This window comes from Egretta garzetta, unplaced genomic scaffold, assembly GCF_000687185.1.
Source record: "Egretta garzetta isolate BGI_Z169 unplaced genomic scaffold, ASM68718v1 scaffold156, whole genome shotgun sequence".
NCBI lineage: Eukaryota > Metazoa > Chordata > Aves > Pelecaniformes > Ardeidae > Egretta > Egretta garzetta.
Window position 1 is genome coordinate 703,645 of NW_009260125.1, and position 26,220 is coordinate 729,864.

Below are 26,220 nucleotides of genomic sequence, written 5' to 3' on the forward strand. Positions count from 1 at the left end.
ACATTTCTCAGATTATGAAGGGCTAGTTCATATTATACTAAAGAACTATTCTGACCTTCTTTTAAATGCAATTTTGTCTAAACTAAATCTACCAAGAAAAGCTTAGAGGCAATATATTCAGAAGATTTGAAAACAAAACAAAACCAAAAAACCCACCAAAAATTGTGATAGCAGACACTATAGCACTGAATTATCAACACACACAGTACAAAGTTAACATTTACCTCTTCTTCCAATGAGAAAGTGCTACAGATTGCATGTAAGATACTCAGATCATTAATTTATTCCACTTTCCATTTCCCTAATTTTAAACTAAAGTTAAAGTAGCCCCTACAGTAACAAAAAGAAAAAAGGGCAGCAAAGGATCATTCATCTGTCAAAAACTTTTTGTATATTTTCATTTATTATGAGATCACCAGATAGGACTCTGTAAAGTTTCCTTTGGAACCTCTGTGTCATTAATGAATGCTAAAAGGACAAAAATAGTGAAGCTATTCCCCAGCCTCTGCCACCTTCTCTTTAATGTGGGTGCATACTCACCAAGCAAGTTCAACATAGACAACATCTCATTCATTCTATCAAAGAAACTTAAAACTCTTTAAAACTACTTTTTCTTTAAAATCCTTGATTTGTTGGATTTCAACAAGAATGCAAAATGCTTGGAATTGATAGACACAACTGAAACTCAGTTGCTATCACTGCTGAGAAAGCACCTCCTGCAGAGCAACAGAGTGAAGTTTTTTTGCCCTGAGATGAACCTTCATCACATTCATTCTGCCTTAATCATATGGATCTTTAAGGATATGTTAAATAATGCCTTTCCTTTATAAAAGTGTGTACTTGTAAACTTGCAGTAGAATAACATTTCCCTTTGATATTATCATGGAAAACCCCTTGCTATGATTGATCACTGATAGTAAATACTAGTGAGACAGTCAAGTATAAAGAGCTGTAATGGCAGTCAATATATGTTCAAATGCCAATGACAATAGAGCTGGGGAAAATGTTTTGGAAAAGCTATTCTGCAGAACAGTAAGATGAAAATAGGATATCCAGGAGATAATCAGACCTAACTTAATTAAAAGTTCTGCTTTCTTTCATGGCCACTTCCTATGCTTCCATCTCACCCCTATTCCTCACTATAGAGAGTCGTGCCTACTTCATTGAGAGGGAAATCGTGTACAGAGATCAAATCAAAACAGAAAAAAAAAAAAGGAAGATGATTCACAGGCAAATACTCAGAATGACCTCAAAATTACAAATTGTCAGTAATCCAACATTTGTTCCATTTTAGCACAGAGACAGACCTGTGCCCAGAGTATCAAAGAGGCAGGAAAAGGCACAGAGTGTTTAACTGGTCTGGAAAAACCCAGAGACAAAAACCAGCACACAAATTTGTGCACTGAAATACAGAATGGCAAAGAATGTTTAGATGTCAGTAAGGATCCTCCTACAAGAAAAAGGAAAGACTAGGAATATAAGGATGAAATAAGAAGACTTAACATAAAGTTTGGCCCCAGGACCCTAAGCCTAACTTCATTTTAAAAACACTTTTAAGGATAAAGCAGATAAGAATGCATCAAAAGCATCATAAAAATACACCCCACGTATCATTTGAGAAATTAAAACTCCTGCTGTGAAAGCAACGAAGCACACTTACTTTGTGATGGCTGTGATTGCTGAAGGCGTCTCTCACTGTTGCCGTGCTCCACCCTGACTCTTCTGGCTTAATCACTTCACATCGACGTTCGTGGGCCTGCATACATTCTTCGCTGCTTTTACCTGTCTTTTTCCCATCAAGGGACACGTAGCCATTATCGGTCTCAGTGGATTTATCTATTGAGTTTTTTGCTTTCTTAGATCTATATTTGAAACAAATATATGTATTAATGATTCTTTCAATTTTTTTCCCCAGTCTAAATCCTGCTTATCCCTCTCAACCCATGTTTTAGTTTTACTACTAAGATGACCACAAACTAATAATAATAACATTTGATGCAATATTTGGAACTATTTCGTCTTCTAAATAACACCCCTCATCCTTTCCTAAAATCATTACAAAAGAAACTGTCAGCGTCTGAAAGAAAATTATAACATTAGCTACTGAAAGAAAAGGAAACCTATGTTTTAAAACTAAAACTTCACAGCAACTTTGGCAATAGAAGAACCACAAGCCTCAAATGTAAACAAGAGTCTTCTCTATCTCAACAAAGAGGTATGCTAAAAGTTTAAGTGTTATTAATTCAAAGAATGCCACTTCCTGAAGCTGCAAACAGACATGCTGTTTAGTACTCTGTACACAGACCTGTTTTATTGTCATTATTTTAAATATACCCTGCTTACTGACAACTCTACTAAACAGAAGGTGATTTACCCTCTTCCGTATTATCCAGTAACACCCTTGGCAACGTATTTTGATATATCTTACAAACACACTAATTAAGTCTGTTTTCAAATCACAAATGAATTCATAAATTATGCTTCAGTATTATTATTCTTAAGACTACTAATATTGATGAACTGTCTTCACCAAGGCCCTTATCTAGTCAATAGATGTAGCAGCAAGAATACTTAATGCCAGAAAAAGTCCTTCTCAAAGCAAATGTTTGGATGATTACACTTCCAAATTAGAAAGTGCAGTCGATGAAGGAATGAAAAGGAATAGCAGCTTGATACCTTACCGATAGACACTAGTTTAAGCCTCTGCTTAAGCTTCTGTATTCTCAAAGTAAATGACATGGAAAAAAATCAGAAAAGCAATTAATATCTTGTACTTATTATTTTGTTAGATTCCCAGAACACTTGTGAAAAATAAGAAGTGTTAGAAATCAAGTTTCCAGATTTTTTTATTTTTATTAAAAGTAGAACATTAGACATAGGTCATAAAACTCTCAAGAACTGGTTCAGTTGATCTTGTGCTCCCATGAAGGAATATGCATTGCCTTTCTCTTTAAGGAGTGAGGCATTCTGTGAGAGCTTGGATTACACAGCAGACGATTAAGTTCCTCTTTAATATGTACATCGAACGAATCGGGAGAATTTGGATAGTTGCCTCACATTCATCCCAAGATAAGGTATTGCACATATACAGGGGAGACCTGAACACAAAAAAATGGATAGGGAAATCTGGATAAAATGGAAAAAAATCAGAAAAGGCACAATTCACCTGTTGGAATGCAGACAAAATAATGAAGAGAAGAGACAGTGTTACTAAGGTGTTTCATCCTCCTTTCCCATCTTTAATCTCATTCTACCTTCCCTCACACTTTCCTGGAAAAAAGCTAATAGTACTTATATATTTTTTGAACCAAAATAACTGACGCTCCACTTCTCTTGTGGGAAGCTACAGAACTCACCTACTATTCCCTGACCTATTCCCAAAAGTCTTAGTTAACTTTATTTCTAAATGAGTACAAAACCAGCAGAAACACTTTCTGTAGTTTTTATGTAACTGCACAGATTAATTTTTATTATAAGCTTACAAAGGCAAAGAGACAGCAAGAGGCTTTAATGTGTGCTTTGTGGTGGAGAAGCAGTTAGCCTCCAGTTTTCAGATTACCAGTGTGATAGCTCACATACAGAGTTTCAATTTTCGAGGTCCATTAAGAAGATCATCTAAAACATTACTGAGGCTTTGGACAAAAAGGTCAAACTATCAACAGTAAACTTGTTCGAACTTCATTTCTGTGCTGTTCCATAATGCCACTGTTTAACTAAATTAATGAAGATAAGACAACTGAAGAAAGAGAAAGCTTAGCTTATTATTTAATGGAAAAATTTGCTGTTCCGCTTCCGGAATAAAGCAAGTACCAGCCTTTCAGTGGCAACTCATTGTAAAATAACAAGTTTCAGTAAGCTCAGTTGTGAGCACTAGGGAAGTAGCACTAATATTAAATTATCTGTGATACGCAGGAACACAGAGAGGCCAGATTTTAATGCACTAAATATACTTTTGGCACTTTTTAAAAATTTCTTTTTAACAATGCAAAAAGGAATGCTGTTCTCATCACATACATACATACACACATCACTCTGAGAGACTCACTCCACAAGTTACTAAACTGTATGAATGGAATAACAGGACAACCCTTCCAAGTTTGATTTGAGAAGTTTTTATATATTTCACATGAAACTTGAAAGCTACTAGGAAGAAGTAGCTTTAAACTGTTGAGTTGGAACAGGTAAGAGAAAAAAAGAACGTATGTATGTATAACTTGTTCAGATAGGACTTCACTACTCAAGGTTTAAGTGCTAAAACTGCAAGACAAATATGAGTCTGGTATCAACTAAGGCTCATTTTGAAAAACAGGTAACTTGACTGAAGTCTTCCATTTGTTTCTAAAGTAGAATAAAGTTATTTTTTGTAAGAATCCCTAAATTTAAGTGTAAAACTCAAGCCAGAAAAGCATAAATATGGGCTTAAAGTTGGGCTCTCATGCACCATACTGTGTTAAATCAAAACCAACAATAATAAACATGAACAATACTTCCCTAGCTGATAGAAATGTAGTTTCCTAGAATTACTACATATACATATACACACACATGTCATCAATCAACTTCTAAAATTTCATGCTAGAATTAAAAGTATTTAAGAGCAAGACAGGACAACACCATGAATAAATCCAAAGTCTTAAAAAGCTTGAACATATGCAAAAGCTAAATGAAGAATGACTTTCAGTCTTACTCATGCATGAGCTAGAGAAAGTATTAAGGAAGATTTAAATCAAGTTTCTGGAAGGCTGTAGATTTTCACTGTCAAGTATTCTATTCCTATGTATTTTCATGGGGGTTGGTCAAAAAAACTCTCCACCCTGTTCACGCTGCAAAACTTTTAAAGAAGTTACAGTTGTAAAATTTCCACAACTGGAGTAAGGACACACGTGGAGAGCAAAGTCCCAAATCAGTACTACATTCTGAATAGATTAGCTATTTGGCTATCGCCCTCTTTTCCACTGAAACTAATTATTAGTATTTTCTACATTGCCTCTGTGCTGGATTAAAGCTTAGAATTATATTTTATTAATCAGACTGAGGTCAAAAGGGTATTTATTGAATACATTCAGTTCAATTCAAAAGGCTATTTATTGAATACACAGTTCCAGATTACCAATGACCTGAGTGTAGGCAAATGATTTAGGTACACAGGGCCCTGCCCTATAGCAAAGAACATAATTTCTGAGGTTAATGTTAATTCTGAAACCATGTGTTTAAGACCTATATTTAAAACTCAAGAAAATGGTATCTCAAAGCTTAATATATGTGAAAAACTGCTATAAATAAACACTAATGAGACATACTAATGTGCTTATCTAAAGAAATTCAAAATATGTCTTAAGTAACAGGACAGATGTCACTGTACAGCTTCCTTGCACTGAGGTTTCATAAGGTTTTCTTCAGCAATGTCACCAAGTAAAGCAGTCAATGTGCTTCACACTGCACTCCTGCTTACTTGTTCCCAGCCCCACTCTGCCATCCCACTGTGCTGATAAAACTGTTTCATTACCACAAAAAAATGACATGAAGAAACTGATCTGCATGATCTCCTGGGAAAAAAAAGGTTATTTTTCAGTTGGATCAGTTCCTGATATAGTTTGTACAGTTCCAGAGATACAAACAACTGTGCTTCTGCAATTGAAGAGGTAACAAGTGACTAAGGGCTACTTACAGCATTCTCAGTCACTCTGTGCTCTTCATCCTTGGAAAATAGCGTATCTACTAAGTAGTCATCATTGAGGCTTAATATCTATACATGTATACACTACCTCTCATTAAATGGTTTAAACAAGTCCTCAGAGCAAGTCCCACATAGCCCTTCTCAACTGAAAACACTCTGAGCCCAATACAAAGGAAGGAAAGGGAAAAAAAAAATGAATCTTCCAACACTCCTCCTCTTACTGCAGATCAGTATCTTCAATGAATGGAAAAGATTGAAAAGTTTATAACATTACACTCCTAACATAGCAGAAAGGAATGCATACAGACCCAAAGACAGCAGTGCTATCTATTACTGTGACTCATAGTTTGGTAAAGCTAACTTAATCTACACAGGAAAAAGTTAAATGAACTCTCTTCTTGCAATATTTTTAAACATTTTTAAAACTTCTCCCAAGTTTCAACCAGATATTCCCAGAATGTAACATAACATAAGCTTTACCAGTGGTTAAGAGCACATATCACAAGTATGACAGACACGTTAGTGTTGCCATATTTAAGATGCAGCATGCACAACAAAACATCAATGTAATAACTTGCAGTATCCCTTTTCTCATTTTCATACTATTTTATGAGCATATTTTCTCTTGTTAATGAATGCTGATATATAGCACTTGATGCTGCTTCTAAAGCATATCTAGAACACAGATTGCTGCAGAATGTTATTAAAAAAAACTTTTTAATTGCCCAGAGCACTGCATTAGCAGATCGATCATTTGCAAAACAGCTCTGGAATGTAACAGGGTTAGATGTTTCTTCCAATCATTAGAAAAAGTAACTTCAATGTTTATTTATAAACTAAACACTATGCCTAATTGAATCATGAAGGCTTTTCCTTCAGAAAAAGTGTGTCATTTGATGACAGTGATAGAGTTCAATAAACATTCTCTCAGAGTAAGCAGCTAATATAATAAAGTAAAATTAAAGACCCAAATTTTCTCATTGGATTAAAATTGAGAAACTGAATTGGTTCGTTCCTGATAGCCCCCACAGAGTACTCCTAACATCAAAATATAATTTAACTAAAAGTTAATTCAATATCTTTTCAAAATTATTGCATTAGTATTTGCAAAAAGTCTAGAAACAACACATTAGTGCATGTTCAAATACTGAGATGAGTTTACTATTAAGAACAAAAACTAAATCAACAAAAGTTTAATCATTACATCAATGTTTACTTATTTAGAAAAGGGATAGTGCATCTCTAACACATATGTAAGCCTTGAATAAATACAAACCCTGATAAAAAGAAAGCAGCATGCCAGATATCTCTGAAGACAGCGCCAATACTGCAAGAGGTGCTTGTACCGTAGCTCTGCACTGTTCCCTCCTGTGTGTTATCTGTGGTACTAGAGCCATCTCCTTCCCTATGTACTTCCAAATGTGCTGCTTTCCTTAATTTCCTTCATCAGAAGAGATTAAAATCGGAAGGTAGCTTTATAAGTGCAATCTACTAGTCCTATAACGTGTTCAGCAGTTTAAGCATGCAAAAACAAGCAAGATTTCAAAATATTTTGCTAAAGCTTTATCACATCAATTTAATAAACTCCATTTAATAAAACTAAGCATAAAACACTTATGATAGTAACACTTATAACCCAAAATACATTTCATCTAATTATCAGAAGCTTAGACCTGCAAAATTCTCTACTGCAGGTTTTCCCATTTTAATGGGGCAATGCACTGTAGCAAACCATACTTGTAAGTTCTACACTTGCAGTAGCATCTCCTTTAATGTATGTTTCCCACAGCGATCATTAGTCAGTACTGCACAGCGCTCTAAAACTAAATTTGCAATAACATACAGTCAATCCGCAATTCAGATACAAACTGTTTTGAGGCAAAATGTCAGATTCAATGCATTAAATTTTAATGCAAATAAAACAATGCATAAATTAGTCAATGCATAAAAGTGAAAGAGCACCAATTAAGCACCCATTTCTACCAATTTCTCATCTCTTGCAAAGCAGAAACTGTGAGCCCCTACATTTTTTCATGCACGTTCTTTAAAAAAGTTTAACAATCCTAAATGAGAAGTACTTTAACACAGACTATACCTTCTTCTTTTACCCCCTGTGCTGGGAGGTGGCTTAGGAGTTCGTGTTGAAACAATCTGACAATGCACAGTTCCAAGTAGCAACATGAGCCATATTGGCCCAATTACTTCAGTCAGAGGTATATTATGTGGGCTTTGGGCTGTACAGAATAACACTACAGCAGCAACTGGAAAAGAAGGGAAATGAAGTTGAGTTCAATATTTGAAATGTCTGAAACAGCCAACTCGTTACATGGCTTTTGTTAAAAAGAAAAACAGTCAGATGCAGCCCTTTACCTGCATTTTAAACCAACCCATGCAATTCTGTGAGGAAGGAATTATAATTGCAATGAAATAGGCAGTAATAAAGATTTAAACAGTTGCCTACTGGCTTAATACCCATCTCTTCTTTTACATTTTGATACTATAACTATTACCCAAAAAAAGGCAGCAGAATGAAGTAAGGGGAAAAAAAACATTCAGAAAACTAGATCTGTCACAAAACAACTTTAAATTAAGGTGAAACTTCAGTAGGAGACAAAGCCGAAAAGCAAATGCCATCCTTAAAGCAGCCCAAGTGAATTTAATTCTATATCACTTGCAGTGATGCAGAACAATCTAACAAGTTAGGTGAGTGGAGGACTCATCAAACCAGAAGCAGGTTGTCCAGACAGGCTGAAGACTCTGCATCCTTGCTAGAGATATTCAAACTCTGCCTGGACACGGCCCTGAGCACCCTGTCCTAGCTCACCCTGCCCTGAGCAGGGATTCGCACTAGACAATTTCCAGAGGTCCCTGCTGATGGCAACGAGACTGTGATTCTGCTGCACCATACATCTATTGCAACACTGTAAGGACCAACAGGCTTGAGATTAGAAACATTATATTCTCTAGCAGAATGCATTTTAAACTCCATATTCCAGTCAAAGGACAAAATGGCCCATATGGATAGACATGCATAAATGCAACCCTGTATACACTTCATATATACTTCTGTGTATATTTTCTAGTCATGAGGAAAGATCAAAGACAAACCATGTAAACTATGAGGTAGTCCAGCTGAAGTGGCCAGGACTGCAAACAGCACTTATGGTTTGAAAAGGGGCAGCTTCCAATTCCATAGCCAACTGTTAACTTTGTAACCCTATAACCAGCTTTTCACATAAGGCCAACACCCATGCAGCTCTTCTTGCTCCTGTACCCGGAGCCCAACCACTTCTACAACTCAGAAATGTTTTTACAGGCTTCAGGTCAATACAAACACATTCAACAAGCATGGGGCAGACAGAAGAGACAACCCCTCTTCTTTTCTCTGCTTATCGTATGTTCTTGTTGCTTTGCCTCTATGGCTTGAAGTGCCGTGTTCTGAAACTCAGCTGAGAGAAGCTATCAAGAAAAAACCAGAAACTCCAAGGAACAATTCAGAAACAAAACAGGGGGAATAATTCTCTGTGCCTAACATCCACACATCCCATGAGAACTTGGTTTTGTTCCTGTATGGCTAAGAATTAAAAGACCCACAACTTAAGACCTACTCCTGGCACAAGAAATACATGGTACAAGTTCAACAGCTTTCACCGGTTCTCAAGTTCATTGAAAAAAATACAGCCACAGGCAAATTTATGTGCCATATTCAAACACCTAAAATATATCACATGAAGCCACGCTCAGCACAGCAGATACCCGGACACAATGTTTTCCACTAAAAAGAGAGTAGATGTGGTTTTCATTAAATAATATTTAGTAAGGCAACCAGTATTAGAAACACAATGAAAGTACAAAACAATGGAATTATTTTTGATTGTGGTAATCTACTTCTAATTTCCCATCAGTGTTTTTCCTAAACTAAAGCACAGAAGTCTTATGTAGAACACATAGGGTGTCTTTTATTACTGTATGTGGACTAAGTTTTTGCCGTATGAGGTTTCTCAGAAAGACAGTATGCATCAACCAGAAATCCAACTTCTAAAAAATTGACAAAAAAGGTACCGATAGTAAAAGGTACAGATAATATTACCTCTTTCAAAATGAGCTTATCTGAGTTTCTCACACATACAATTAGCTTCATAATGTATAAATAAGTAGCCAATTTTGACTCCTAACACGCAATTTGGATAAACATATACTTCTGAGAACACAGAGCTCCACAGATCCATGTGAACTGATTTGCAGGAGTAGGCCTCCACAAAATAATATCAAACTTCACTACAGGATTTCCTCTGCTACTTAAAAAACATTTAGCAAAGCAGACTGATCTAGAAGAAATCATCTTCTTCCAGAAGATACAAATCTGTAGACTGCAGATTCCCACCATGAAGTTTCACACAGATTTAAGAAAATGTTACCAAACTCCTGATCTTTTCAGTAGGCTGGGAGGGAAATCCAAGAACTTCTTCCTGCACAGTGTGTCAATATGCTGTAGTTTAGATTATCCTAGAATTGCTCCTACCAACAGCTAGGCCTCGGAACAGAATTTCTCACACCACTTTTAATTATTTTTTACTTATTTATAGTATTTGGACTTGTACTTTTCTAAATTGCAATGGTTTATTTTGTGAAACAGACACAAATGAAATTATATCACACAGAGCAAAAAGCTGTATCAAAGAAAGCAACTGTACATTTCAAAGACCAACAAGCATTTATTTTTATAGCATTTAAAGCTTCGGAATATTTGTATTATCAAGTTTAAAAACACATACATACATATGTATCTCACCACAATAAACAATCATTATATCACTATTAAATTTTCTTGTTTCATACTTAAGACATACACAATAGAAATACACACTTCATTTTCATATTATAATATAGAAACATTTTTAAAGTAAAAATTAGGTAATGCTCTAAACTAAACAGTTATGGAGTCAGAAGAGAAAGGTTTTACTTCTACCTTAATTCACTGGCCTGTTCCATGACCTTGGACAAAAACTATTTCTCTGTAGTTCTATTATCACACATCTTGCTAATCATACTTTGTACTAAAGGAAACCAATGCAAATAAAACCTGGAGTTTAAATATACAGCCAAGGGACGAATTCTTTTCTGTAGACATACATAACTGCTAGCAAGTATTGACTGCTAAAGCTAGTCAATTTCAAAGAAATAATTCCAAGTAATGCAGTTCATAAATCTATAGAAAATACTTCATAATTAAATAAAATCATTTAACTAAACATATATGAGCAAAATAAAGTCAAACCATTTTACAACAGTGTCACTGAGAACCTGCACACCTTCTGAGTAAAACATAAGCACAACTTATATAGAAGTGCTAGAAGGAGAGGCTTGAGGGGGGTTGTTTCAAATAGCTTCCAATAAAAAATTTTTCCAATTTAACTTCACTTACATGTACATCATAAGTCTTCCAATTTATTTCAAAAGCCATCACAAATTCTGCAGTTAATTCAGCACAATTTAAATTACAAGTGTTTCAAATAGTTGGATTATAGTGTAGTATGGAATACTATTAATTCTTACCCAGTATTTGATAATTCACAACCTCAGAAATGTCAGAAATATTTTGTCACATTACAGACTATATGGATTAGGAAAATTATGCATTCTAACCATAACTTCAGTAAATCATAGATCCCAAGGAATCTGAGGGGAAAACAAGTTAATTACAAGATAGCTCTGTAATTAATGTCCTAAAAAACTTGCTTGCACTCAGAATCTGCATGGTCTTATTATTTTGCTGCTTTTAGAGTCTTATGAGGGCTCCACAAATTAAGTGTGGGTATATATTTTAAATAAAGAATGAGAACATAAAAAATTACTATAATGGTGTTTCTCAGAATAAGCCATCTATGAACATGGTAACAAACAACAATAACTTAGTATTTTGCTATCTATATTACCATAAATGACACTAAAATTGCTAACACTATGGGATGAGAATAAGCCACCTATTAACATGGTAACAAACAACAATAACTTACGTATTTTGCTATCTATATTACTATAAATGACACTAAAATTGCTAACACTATGGGATCGCTTACCATAGTATACACAAATGCTAACGTACGCAACAAGACGACTTAAGCACCTACATTAGAGATGGGGATAAGAAGTTGTTTTGATAGGACACCACATGAATATTTGTTAATAATGCAAGTTTTGGGGCACTGGCACTGTGAAATTCATTTTATGGCTGCTAACGTCATCACACAAGAGGCACTGTTATCTCTTCTTTTTAAACTCCATTTCTTGTTTTAAATACAATTTCCAAATGATACAGTGATTCACAACTGCAAGGACAGATGGCAAAATTGAAAAAGTAACACTGTACTTTAACTGGATTTCAGTAGAAAACTTATCAGTCATTTAGCTTCTCAGGGTACTTAAATTGCTCCCAACTTTCACTAACCTTCTGTTCCATGTCTGTTGTACACACTTCTGATACACTTACTCTTTTGGTGACTTTCACACTGTTAGATACTGGCTCACTACATTACATCCTTCCCTTTCTAATTTTCCTCTTATATATTACATACAACTAAGAGAAGCACAAAGACAGATTACTAGAACTCAAGCCTGAGCATCCCAAAAACTATGAATTGCCTTCTGTTTGTTAAAAGTTGCCCAAAAGTCCTTCTATAATCTAGGAAATAGAAAATTAAGATGCATAGTCTTCCCATTGCAATGGAAAAAATAGCAGAAGAACATAGGTCAATAAGCCTGCTGTTTGCCAGTCACTGAGGAGCACAGCTGAGGTCTGACTAAAGTATAAGCTAGAAGTTCACTACCTCTGATGTGAGAAAATAACACATGGAAATACAACTGGAGATTGGCCAAACAGATCATCCTACCAGGCTGCACAAGCTGCAAACACTTCGGCAGGTTTGGCCTTGCTTGCTTCTTGATCACAGCTCTTGATCTGCCAGAAAGACCAAAAGCCCAAGACAAAATACACTGCCTAAGCCAAAGGCTTCTTTGATATTTCTCAGTCCTGAACTAAATTAGATAGCCCTGGAAACCTAAATTATATAAAGAGATGACAAAATAACATGTGTGCTAAATGCTGAAGAAAGCCTGTGAGGAAATCCTTAAATTTTTAGTATGCTCCCTTTATATATGTAGAAGAAATGTTAACCTAAAGACACATGCTTGGGACTATGTCAGTTCAGAAAATATTTTCTGAAATATTGGAATGAACCTTAACAGCATAAAGTGAACAAAGTAACACACAGCAGCTTCCATATGGTTAAAATAAGGCATTCGGTTGAAGCTGATCTTGTAATCCAACTCTACCTTGAAGAAGGTAAAGAACAAGCAGCCAGAAAAAGATGACCCTCGATGTCACCTGTAGCCACCACCTGTAGAAGAACGGAAAGAAAACAACTCTCACGATTCCTTTGCGGGTCAGAGATGTCCAAGGACTTTCAGGTTTTGCTTTAGCAAAAGCAGATCCTTTAAAAAAAAGAAAAGAAATTTCAATGTATTTCATTGTCACGGCTAATAATAACTTCAGTTGTCCAATTAGTTATTTAAAGAGGCAATTATTAAACATAACTATTTGAATAAATCTCATATTTCTACCATTTCACTATCTCCTCAATCCAAAATTTGTGTAAATTCTTGGTCCCCTCTTGACTGCCGTATCAGGAACTCCTACAAATACCTAGATTTTGGAATGTGTGCATAAGAAAACATTGCCATTTCTTACTATGTCAAAATTATTTTAAAATAAAGTCTTAAAAATTATTCTGTTTCACTGAGGTATCAGAAACTTGATATGAAGCAACAGGAAGTCATATGAAAACTCCACATGCCCGTGTAGGCACAGCAGAGCCCTTTCCTGACACAGGAAAGGTATCCAAAACATCAACATCTGGAAATTGCTCCAGCCATGTCATTCAGGAAAATGGAGTAAGGTTGAGAAGCATAGAGAAGTATCTGTCCAGCTGAGGACTAGCCTCAGGAGCAGGGAAGCCACCCAAAGAATAGTTTATCTTTGTCTCTCCTCCTACGCCATTTTTGATCTCATTCCTTCAAATGTCCTTTCTCCCTCATATCCCTCCCTTTCTTTTTCTTCCAGCAAATTCCCACTTCTCTGGCACCTAGAAGACTGTGTAACATTTACTTAATGGGGGTGTGACTTAAATTATGCCAAGGTTACTGCCTGGAAAGGGCAACTACTGCATGTTGCTATGCCACCTCCACCTTGTTTACAAGCAGAACTGGCATTAGCGAGTGGCACAGGTAAAACGCTGCCAGTACTGGAACTACTTTAATGCCAACTTAGACATCCATACAGAGCACTTGTTTAAATGCTATTCATGTATATCACCGTATTGAAGTGGTCTGCTGCTGTTCCTTGATTCCTACAAACATTTAGTTTTCAGTTCTGTTTCTTTGAAATTCAAATGTTATTTGATTTTGTTTCTTTCTCTCACATTCCCATTTTTAAAAAGTTGTGTTGTTAGGTGATGTGATAAAAGCTCGCCTGCATATCCTCAGAGGAGCTCAAAGAGACAATGGTAGGAGGGGACCCCAAATAATACCCTGCTGGGGTTCTTCTAGGCCCATCACTGGAGTCATCAGCCCACCAGAGGCCCATCTCCCCAAGCCCAGAGCCGGACAGAGGCACGAGGGTAGGCGGGAATCCAAACCAAGGAACACCTTGACCAAGCCTCTCTCCCAGGGCTGGCCCAGCAGAGCCATCAGCCCCCTTGCCCGAGCGTGAAACTGTGAGCCCTGGGGAGCAGCTCTCCACATCAGATGAAAAGGGGCTGCTGCCCAGGGGTGCATTTTGGGATGCAGGGGATAAGGAGCTCAGATCACACAGGACGTACTCTGGAATGTTTAGGGAAGGAACCAAGGGCGGGAGAAAGGAGGGGTTTAGGTGATTTGGGGAGGAACAAATGTGGGGAAATTGAGGGGGTCAGGGGATAAAAAGGGCCAGTTGGGTGTAAATAGCTGCTGGTCAGTATGCTACTTGTCTGATCTGCACAGTCTGTCGTATCTTCTTACTAAATTCCTTTAACTCTCTCCTGGGCGAGGGGCGGTCCATTCTGTCTGCATGCCTGCGTATGGGGGGCTGAGCGCCCGCACCAGGAGCCAGACGTCAGAGCATAAGTCAGGGGGGCCATGTGTCCATGGTGCCAGCAACCCGGGTGAGCACGGGTGCGCAAGTGAGCATGCGATCACTAGCGAAGACCAAGCCAGACTAACTCGTGAAGGGGTGAAGCGGCCTGGGAGCGACGGGCCGGCTCTGGGTGTGAGGGCTCCTGTGTATCTCGAAGGGCAAGAGCACTGCGGGCTGCTTTGGTTAACTGGAGATCTGAATTCAAAGAGCACCCCCTCTCCTGAGTGGTTTCAGAAGACTCTGCTGGCTGCTGGGCTCATGGGAAAAAATGCTAAATAATATTTTCCCTAGCCTTCACCAGGCATGAGGGAAATTAGATAATGATAAAATAAATTAAGAAGAAATAAAGACTTTTTGAAAAGTCTCTCATCATCTGTCCTTCCATTGCTGTTTTGTTACTTAAAAAAGGCAAGAAATATTCAAGGCCTATACAATTTTTGCTCTCCAGAAATTTCAATATAACCTTCTCCCTGGTAACAGGTGATAGGACAAGGGGAAATGGTCTGAAGTTGCGCCAGGGCAGGTTTGGGTTGGACATTAGGATAAATTTCTTCACTGAAAGGGTTGTCAAGCATTGGAATGGGCTGCCCAGGGAAGTGGTCGAGTCCCCATCCCTGGAGGTATTCAAAAGATGGGTAGATGAGGTGCTTAGGGACATGGTCTAGTGGTGGGATGGCAGGGTTAGGTTAATGGTTGGACTTGATGATTTAAAGGTCTTTTCCAACCTAAACAATTCTATGATGCTATGACTCTATTCTTTCCTCCAGATGCCAGAAGATTTGGAATCAGTCTGAATGCATGGTAATAGGAGATTTCTGAACTAATAACTCCAAAACTTCGATCCATGACAATCCACCCGATTCTTTTCTCAAAATCTAAATCTAAACAACAAAATTTAAATCAAGTTTTTAAGACTTCAGTTTAACCTAGAGGTCATCTTTTAACAGTTTGTCCTACCCGTCTTCTTTAGAGAGGAGTTACGTAAGGTTGGTTGTTTTGTTGGGGTTTTTTAATACTAATACATTCTTCTTACAAGACACAGGATGGCAGTTATTTTTGTACTAAGAAATTCAGCTTTTTCTAGCTCAGGACCTACCTCTTACAAGATCAACATCTATGAGGTCTGGTTTCACATGTCCTGTTTTCTTTGGTTTGTTTCTCAAACCCTGCAATAGGCAAATACTATCAAAATACATTCATGCAGACATTAGGAAAGAAAAAGTATCCATGTGGCCAGTAATTGTATTTAACCTAAACTGTTATTAAAAATTCAGACAAATATGTCAACTTCATAGATTTGAAATACTATAAAATAAACATTCCGAAGAACAAGGCACAATAAATGCCTTTTACACACTTTACAACCTAAACGAAACCCAACCAATTACTGACCCATTAGGTAATTTTTCAAACACAGTTAAGCACTGAGAACTCATCTCCCATGGCTTGGGATTATGCAAACAACATATGCACACACTTGCAAGAATTAGTAATACATTTATATTAGGTTTTCAGAACTGTTGCAACAAATTACTTTCCTGAACTCTTTTCTCCTTAGATGTCTAATTAAACTTCACAAAATGCTTACATTGCAACTCCATTGCAATTCCAAACCTAGGTAGCAAATCATGTTGTAATGCAGGAGCCACTAATCAGCAAGTTCCACTGTCAGAAATCCAAATTATAAAGAAGTATTGAATTTTTCTTAATAGTGAATATAATTAAGTCTATTAAAAAGAGGGTGGGGAAAAGCCCATGTAACAGGAAATAAGCAGGAGAAAGAAAAGCAAGCTTACTTTGTCTTTTAGAAATGGTATCTCCCTTCACTAAAGAGCCAAGCTATCTTGCAAAACTTTCAATTTTGTTTTTAATGCTAAAATGTGATGCTATACTCTCAAGCCTCAGAGATAGCTGTGAGTTTATTCTGATCCTTTTAGATCAGTGGTCTTGGTCACACCAGCCAACAACGATTCCACAGAGTACAATTCATACAGAGTAGAATATAACATTTAAAAAAATATTTCAGGTACAAACAGAACTATGATGGAAGTGGTTTAACTGTTTTCGTTCAAAAAAGCAGTTAAATTCACTGGTGAACTGTAGATTTCCACCATTGTAATATTTCATCCATCTTTAAAAATATTTATTACTTAAATGTAAACATTAAATTCAGATGAAAATATATAAATGAAATTATGAGGGAAAAACCAGTGAAATCTGGTCATGTTAATCTTCATAAGAACAGTATCAAGCAAGTTCAAATAGGTAGAGTGCAGCTTGTAATATTACTTGCATCTAAATTCAATTATTTCCATGCTGAAATAAAAATTAGAAAAAAACCCCAGACTGTTCACAATGAACTAGCTATATAGTTATCACCTGATGTGCCTATTAGAAAAACGAGTTTGCTTGAAACAAAACAAAATTAATACATAGAACTGAAACATGCATAAGACAAAATGCGCTCTGAGGATGACAAATACAGAAACCCAGTTGTATCGTAGACTTAAGCACTTCATAGAGTTTAACGTTCAAGATTTTTACAGAACAGCAGTCTTAAAACTGCAGTGATTTTAAGTGGAATGAGAAAACAAGGCCATCATTAGAATTGGAAATTACTATAATTCTAGAACAAGCTACAGATTCTTGTGAAATCATGCATAAGTGAGCCACTCTATTTCATAAGAAGATCTAAAGCTCGGAAATAAAATGCTGAATGATACAATAATTTTCAAATGTATTACTGCTTATGGGCCACAAGATTTTTCTTGAAAGTCTAAATAAAGATATATGTGTATTTTAGAAGAAATAACCCCCTGGAAACACATGCACAATCCTAGGAAAAATTTACCACTGTGGCTAAAATTATGTTTTCAATTTAAAGAAAGAATTCTGAAAAAAAAAAAAGTCAATATTATAACTTGATATATCTTTCATAGGAAAAGAAGTGGTGACACATTCTTTAAAAATTCCATTGCTTAAATCTCAAATGCTTTCAGTGTCCATGGATTATACTGGATTGGTGGTTCTACTTTTTGCTATATGCAGTGAAAGAATTCCATTTATTAAGATGGAATTTCTCCACTCTCTTAATGCATCACAAATATCTGTATTACATGTGAAAAACAGCAGTGTTTCAAACTAGGGTTAATTAAAAAATGCATTCATACTGTTTCATACTGTTCAGGCCCACCCAGTTAGTTCATATAATTTCTATTCCACACAAAATACATCTTGGCTAACTAATAGCAAAAATAAAGTTTAAATAAAAATGCTTAAAATACTTGCTATTATTGTATAAGTTCATTTGCACAAATTTTAAAATGAATCTTAATATATTCTACTGTAGTTCTAACTAAACTAAGTTTAATGTATCAGAAACAGATTTTCTACTAAACCCAATAATTTTTTAGATTTTTAGTAAAGTTCATTTAGAAACAGTACTGTGGTAGCTTTGAGATTAAAGCACTGATGTGCAATACCTGAACTTAGCAGTCTGCGTCAGTGTTAATGTTATTACACTACACTCAGTCAACACAAACTCATATAGACACCATCATTAATTTGTTAGTTATTGGACTCCTGAGCCAAATGAGATGCATTTTGAATAAGCACAAGGCATTACTTTCAAGAAATCATTGGAATAATGTCCTATTATACAGTAGTTAGAAGAACTTCTGTCATAATGGTGACTGGTTTTCCTGGTCATGGAAAGGACCCCAGAAACAGGTAACACGCTAGGGTCTCAGTCTGCAATGGGTTGTAATGATTGTCAGGAACATTTCCGAAAGCGCTCCCTCTGCATGCTTCAGAGGAACGGCACCACAAGACAATTTTCCCCACAGCAGACTCCTGCTTGTATTGACAGCACTCATCTGCCACAGCTGGTGCTGCACTCGGAAGCGTGCTCCCTTCGAGATCCACCAGCCACCTCCGAGTAGCCCGGGCTGCCTGGCGCAACCCCAGCCAGGCATGCTGCTGGAGGTGGGGATTTACAGCACCGCAAAAGTTCAAGCATCGGGTTTAGAAGCACTTCTAAAAATACCGTCAGCTCCGACTTAAAAGTTAATTTGTAGATTTTTGTACAGAGATCGGGGAACTCTGTAGTTCAGGTCAGCAACAGTTTCCATGTAATGCAAACTAGTCCCCTAGCATGTTTTGTTTAGCTATTCAAGTATAGGGGAGGAAAAAAAACCCACACCCACAGGGAAACTGAAGCCATGTACATTTTGCTAATGTTAAAAGAATTAGCAATGCCTTGAAACTCATGCAGTAATAGCATACTTCTTGTGTGCAGTAGTTGAAGAAAAAAAAAAGGTTAACTGCAAGAAAATGTTAATTAAATTAACTTTAACATCATGGAGTATGACATAACATACAATCCGTAAAACTATTACATATAGGATTGATTTCTCTTTCTCCAAAACAATTTAGCAATGTGGCAGACATTGATGGCACTGTTAGTTAAACCAAAATGCAAAGAATGCTGTTAAACTGCTTGTTCAGAGAAACAAAGCCTGAAGTACTTACCAGTCTAATAAACTGTACAAAACAATGACAGCATCATAAAGGAGGAAAAGTAAACTGCAGGTATAAGGTAACTAACTGAAAGTAAAGAGAGCTCAGATAACTGACATTAGAATTCATCACAAAGAAAAGACAGAGGTACTAAAACAACTAAGCCCTGCCTTAAGACAACTGAAAAGAAAAAAAAAAACAAACCAAACCAAAAACGTACTGACATACAGAAAGATGCAGCACTTCAAATGCTGCAGAGTTGTTAATTATGTAAAATAAATATGCCAGTTACATTTGGTTACATCCCAGAAGTCTGGTTTTACTTTACCAGTATTAAATAACACTGCATACATTGTAAATTACACCAGTGTACATAACCACAGACAGCGCTGCTGACAACTGGCCACAAGAAAAATGTTGAAACGCTATAATACTATTACCTTTATTTCTCTTTGCTCTACTGATTTTTCCCATATTTGTTGATCATATGCACCAATCTAAAAAGAACACAACAAAAAAATCTTCATTAGGTTTTAAAAGACATCAATCAAACAAAATCAATTAACCTTCAACAAGACAAGCATGAAGACAGCAGGTTATTTCCTTGGGGAGACTTATTTACAAAGAAATCCTAATCTTCTCCACTCGGTCTCAGCTGGACTGCATCTAGCAAAGCTGCAAATGAGTTGTGATGGAGGGGAGAGGCAAGCAGGCACCCTCAGCCCCATGGCATGGCTTGTGCAAGGCAGGAGACCGGCAACACCAGACTGCCTCCCGCCTCCGGTTGGAATTCCAGTCTCCGTCCTGACAGGGAGCAGACCTACGGCAGCAACACCGACACAGTCTTTCACTTAACTTTGGAGAAAATACCACGTGCATCTAGTTGAACTTATACCTTCATTTAATTACTATTTTTTAAACCATCTCCCTCGATATTTCCCATTCCATCCCACCCACTTTTACAGCTACCTTGTCTTTAGCTTTATCTCTTAAGACTGCACAGCAACAAAATATATGGTCAGGCTGATAATTAACTAGATTACAGGCCAGGGAAAACTCAAAGAATGTCAGGAAACGGCACTTTTCCCGCTGAAGCACTGATGAAATAATGTTCCTAGTAGACCTATTCCCAAATTTGTTCACTCGATAAGCTGCTAGTCTATTTATTCATTAAACTCTTCTAAAGATCTTAGCTTTGTCTAAACGTGAGCAAGTTTTCAGTTAAAAAATTGGAATAAAAAGTAATTGTTTTCTCCCAGGCTCTAACCCCACCACACAGCATCGTACAAAACTTTGTGTATTTATCAGAGCATAAACACAGAAAGACTGAAGGTTGATCCTGCAAGCGCTTACTAAAATCCGATCACTAAGACCAGTATTGGTGAGTGCATTTGTTTATGTAAGAAAGCCACTCTGTGACTGTCATGTTTTGAAGAAGGGCAACCTTAAACTCCAGGCAATTCACATGTAAGGTGGTGACAAGAACAAGTCAATATACCCAAGTTTTTACAAAAGTTATCAAAGACCATCAGATTGCTTTGAACTCTGCACAAACAGTATTTCTAGACAATATTCAGTAATGATCTCTTTTACGACGTCAGTTCTAAAACCTTTCCATCCCAGCAGTTTGACCTAGACATATACACGCAGGTACGCACGCACGTGCGCCCACGCTGCTGGATATCTGGAGTTTGGTTCATATGCCAAACTCTGAGCAGTTGAGTGCAAGATCACCTTCAGGTCAGAAGGGAGAGAAAGACGCAGTTCCCGAGAGTGAGAGTCCCTTTACTGACTGTGCAGAGAGCCGATACAACCCACTTCATCCAGACACCCAACAGGGAAGCAAGAGGAACCCCCATGAATTGAGCAAACCTGCTGAAATTCCAGCTTACTGCAAGAGTGACTTCTCCTTCCAGTTCACAAGCTGCAACAGACATAAAAGGCCCAAGCACAAATGCATACACCTTAAACCAGAAAGCACTGTTCTGATTTGTCTTTTACTATTTCAGACGTCAGTGTTAAATTAGAAGGCAACATTAAAAAAAAAAAAAAAAAAAAAAAAGTCATTCTTGTTTAACCAAGGATCCAACGTAAATGCAAAAAGCTCTCCAGGGAAGCCAATAGGCAAACACACCCATAAACAAAAAAGATAGAGGCATCTTCTGTGCTTCTAAACCTGACCCATCAGGGAAAAAAAAAAAGAAAAAAAAGCCTGCTTTATAGCAGTCAAGTCCAAAGCATATCTAAAAGTGAAAGTGAGAAAAGTGAATTGAATTGTGTAACCATGTTAAAATTTTGGACAGGCTGGAGAGGTGGGCCTGTGTGAACCCTAAATTACTCACTCCCAAATGTAAATAATATTTCCCATTCACAAGAGCTAAACACTCTATTTCTACAGTTTGCTACCATATAATCCTGAAATAAAAAAAATCTACTGGCTTTTTGGTAATACGAATACTTTGCACCTCTCATTTGGAAAAAAGCATAGACTGTGGAAAATAATTAGGGAGTCAGGCACTATACTGGGCAGAATTAAGCACTTGCTACAATTAAAGTAATTAAACCAAAGGAAGTTTAAGAGCTAACGCCACCTGGATAACAGCCAGCAATTAAAAAGTCAGTATCTTGAATAACCACTCCACCCAGACATTTACATCTAATTGTTCTGGCTTTTTCTCTAAATACATTTTAAATGAAATTTCAGGCCTTCCTGTTTTTCGTGAAATTTACTGCAAAGAGCCCCGAGTGAGGTTTTTGTGCTGCATAACATTGTGTCCTGTCCTCCCCTCCTCGCTTCCAAAAAATATTTTTTTTTACAAGGACAGAAAAGGGGATGCAAGTCTCTCTCCCTCTCGATTATGCAAGAAACAAACGCGGAAGGAAGCCTTTGTGCCAATAAAGCTGTAAAGCAAACTCTGTATTCCTAATCCCATTCATAGCTGAAACTGGTGTGGAGTTGAAAGAGTCTTTAAAAGAGCCGCCTTCTTTTAGACAAAAACCAGACCGTTTGTTAAAGGAATTCTGGGAAACACAGATCCCAGCAGACATCCGAGGCAAGGAAGTCGACTGATTTAAAATTTAACTTAGTTATATTTTCCTACAAATACTTCTTCTCCCTCAAGGCTAGGTAGCAACTTCTGTCCCCACATAAAGACAAGAAGCAGGGATTTTGCCTTTCTTTTAACATTGCCCCATAAAGCAATTCTTCCAGCAGGAGGTAAAATGAGAGAGCCAAAGCAACTTTAATGGACACGGTCTTTTACAACTCTCTTATTAGACTAGTGGATCTGGGCAATCACCTCTGATCAACTTTAATTATTAAAATCTGAGCACAGGGCTATTAAGTAGAAGCGTACTGTTGCAAACTGAAAAGAGTTAAAGGGATAATTACAGACAGCAAGTACCGTTACAATCTCTCAAAATTTTTTAATTTTTTTAATCTACTTAATTTTACCTCTTTGTGATGTAAGAAAGTTTTAGAAGCTCTTTAGGGAGCAGGCGTACGTGCTCAGCACATCCGTGCTCAGCACATCAAATTTAGACCTGATACTCAATTTCCCTTCTCTCTATCTGCATAAGCATCCCTCTGTACTTCTCTTGCAAGTGTATCAGAAGGAAACACATGAAAACAAAGGCATCATTATAAAGTAGTATATTGGCACACTTCCTTTCCCACATTAAACAAAAATAGGTAGAACTAGTGCTACTGAAACACGACAAGTAAAACACACAGGCATTAAATTTTTTTCTTCTCTACCTTTTGTCAGGAAAACACATTTACAGTTTGTGAAACATACCTTGCAGAATTCATTGAAAAGTGTTTTTCATTGACAACAAGCTAAATAATAACATATAATGATTAGCAGAGATGCTAGATACCTGTATGAATTAAATTCAAGAATGTAATTCCTGAATGAATTCAGGAATGTAAGTTAATACTAGCAAGACCTTCCCAGTTTTAAATTATTGACAGCACCAGTCAATTCCATCTTCAAAGAGTTTTGATTTACAAGTATTTGCATCTAAATTATGTTTCATCTTAAATCTAAATAGTAAGTTGTCAAATGTTTGCATGTAGGCTCTAGCTCTTGGCTATTCATGCAATTCTTTAAAATTGTACACACCTGCAGGACACTGAAAAGAAGCCCAGTATCTAGCAATGCCAAAGAAATTAAGCTCTAAAGGCAAATAAAATGAAGGCATAACCTTCTAGAGATAAGATCACTCATGCTTCCAACCTGAAGAATTTAAATATATACAAAACTTGATCAAAGCAAGCTTTCCCTCAACACGCAATTGTCCCCAGGGCTCCTTTGCAGGTGTTAAAGCTTCCCGTGCAAACATGAAGATGCCAATCAAGTCAAATATATACCCCTGAACCCACCAGCTCTACCTGGAGTGTCACTGTTAGAGCTGCAAGCTCTGCAGTATCCTTTGAAGAAAATTTAAAGTACAAAACACAAAGGTCCAAAAATTGTCCAATTTTTACGCATACAACAGTAAGTACTGCTTCTAAAACCTGTTCAAGACTTAGCACGAGACTGTATAATAGCTTGTCACTGATATTTTCAATCCATCATCCAGTCTACAACTGGCAATAGACTTTTTTTTAAGCAAACTGTACAACACAATATCCCAATTTCAATCTGATTTATCACAACTTTTATTCTAATTTAATTTATAAAATATCTAAATGAAAAGTATCTGAAATTTGTATTCTATAGCATTTATTTGTTTATTAAGATTTGGCAGAAAACAAATTAACAAAAAAATCTCCCTTGACCTTTTTTAAATCATTTGTTAAGTTAGATAACAAGCCTACCTTAAAATTTTTAAATATAACTTTCATCACCAAGCATGAACAGGCAACACAACTCTGTTGTAGGAAACTTGTCAGCTATAAGTTACAGATATAAAAAATTGTGCTATAACCTACCTGTAGCAGACCTTGATAAACTAGATGTTCTTTTATACACCTTTAGTTTAAATCATGTATCCCAGGCTCCCTCAATGCCAGGATTCTATCCAGCCCATCCAAACCAGTTCCGTTCTCAAGACACCGTGCCTCAACAAACACCAAGTAAAGAAGATGAAATGAATTCTGTTCCTTTATGTATTTGCAGAATTAACAATTATTCTTCAAGCAGCTATTAAAATTTTCAGTATTAATATTTTCAGGCAATTACGTGCAAAGACAGAAAATCTGCCAGTCTTCTTTCACAATGGAAAAGTGGGGGGTTAGCATCTTAAATTAACTAAGCATAATAAACTTTCAAATAGGTTTTCAAGAAAAAAAACACCTTTCCTCACAAGTAATTAATTGTCAAAAAAAAATTACTAACTTGTATGTGACTTGGCATGGGATATTAAGCTATACAATTACACATTTGACAAAACTAAACTGAACTCACCTGACAAAGCTAGCTCTTTACTGATAGATTAAATAAATTTGAGATCCTCTTTAAGTGCAGACTCCACATAACATTTTCTGGTTTTAAGACATATGTGCACCTCTTGAAATTACCTGAAATAACTGCACTTATTTCTTCCCAACCAAATACCTCAGAAAACATTTGATCACATTTCTTTATAGATCTAAAATGTTTGGCACCTGTACAGTTTAGTTTTATAACATTAACAGTAATTAGCCTAAGCAAAAAGTTAAGCTACTGAAAACACAGCTAATTTTTACTTCAAACAAAGCCCAGTGTGAAGGGTTTCTGCACTGCGTAATATTTCTTCCCAGTGTCTTTCTTGTAACAAGCCATATGTGCATCAAGATTGAATTTGAGCTTTGTGAATGACACTGATATTCGCTTTAAGCTAATGTAGTGATGGTATCAACCTGTAGCCCAATACTCACAAGGCCTTCTGATTCTAATGGAAACAATCAATATTTCAGGAGACATTTATAATTTATGGCCAAGCAGACTAGCAAAGATTATAATCCTAAGAATACATAGTATTTCCTGCTGGATCTTAAAACTTTAATGTTTATCAATAATGAAAACTGCATGCTAAGCTTTGCTCTTTAAACCTCTGAACACTTTTACAAGCAACATCACAATAGTATTACAAATCCAAAAGATACAAGATACACAGCTTGGTAAATAAAAAACAAAGTTGCTTCCTTGGACTGTCTACCAAGGAAATTAAGAGTTTAACACCTTACTAAAATATTTAGTGTTAAAATATTAGCTAATATTCTTTATTAACTTTTACAGTCCAACAGTATTCAAAAAACTATGTTTTATATATCAATTTTAATATTAATATATCAATACAGAAATCATTTCTATACATGTAATATTATTCATTTTTAAAATATCTTTTTTAAGTGCTTCATATTTAGTTTATATTTAAGTACACAGTTCCAGATATTAGACAAATAATTTTTCAGTCTCTCAAAACTCGGAACAGGATTATTTGAAGCTATTTTAAACCCCATTTTATTCCTTACCTGAACTGATCCCCATTGCAGACAAAGGCAATAATCTAGTAGCTCAGCAGTATAATGATCTCTGTTGGAGTAGATTTCTACTGTTAGGATGATTTTTTTTATCAGGATGTTTTTCATTTTCAAGGGTGGTGGGGTGTTTTCAGTTCTGTTTATGGTGGATATGCAGACCAAACAAGCTAAGCTAAGACAAACTTAGCTAAGAAACCACAGATAAAAGTCACTATGTAATAGTGTGCACTGTCCACCGTTTAGTAACTTCTAGTCAAATGGAGGACAGTGAAGGGATTAAAGCTGTATATCCTAAAGTACAGAGCTTTGGATTTATGACTGCTGAATTGTTACTTCTGATTACTAAAAGATTCTGAGATTCCCCTCCCTTCTCCCTGTTCAGCCCCA

General features: G+C 36.4%; 1 protein-coding gene across 3 annotated transcripts in view; it reads right to left on the bottom strand.

Annotated features, from left to right (window-relative positions):
• Positions 1-26,220, bottom strand: part of PHTF2 (putative homeodomain transcription factor 2) — a 55,395-nt gene that overhangs the window by 22,192 nt on the left and 6,983 nt on the right. For 2 of the 3 annotated variants that reach the window (XM_035896874.1, XM_009641373.2), the window contains exons 2-7: positions 19,805-19,861; positions 15,943-16,012; positions 13,010-13,168; positions 7,773-7,938; positions 6,954-7,118; positions 1,661-1,862 (exon numbers count right to left, since the gene is read on the bottom strand). In XM_035896874.1, coding sequence (XP_035752767.1) covers positions 1,661-1,862; positions 6,954-7,118; positions 7,773-7,938; positions 13,010-13,168; positions 15,943-16,012; positions 19,805-19,861 — 819 coding nt within the window. The remainder of the gene's footprint in view (positions 1-1,660; positions 1,863-6,953; positions 7,119-7,772; positions 7,939-13,009; positions 13,169-15,942; positions 16,013-19,804; positions 19,862-26,220) is intronic. The other variant, XM_035896875.1, reaches the window with a different exon arrangement.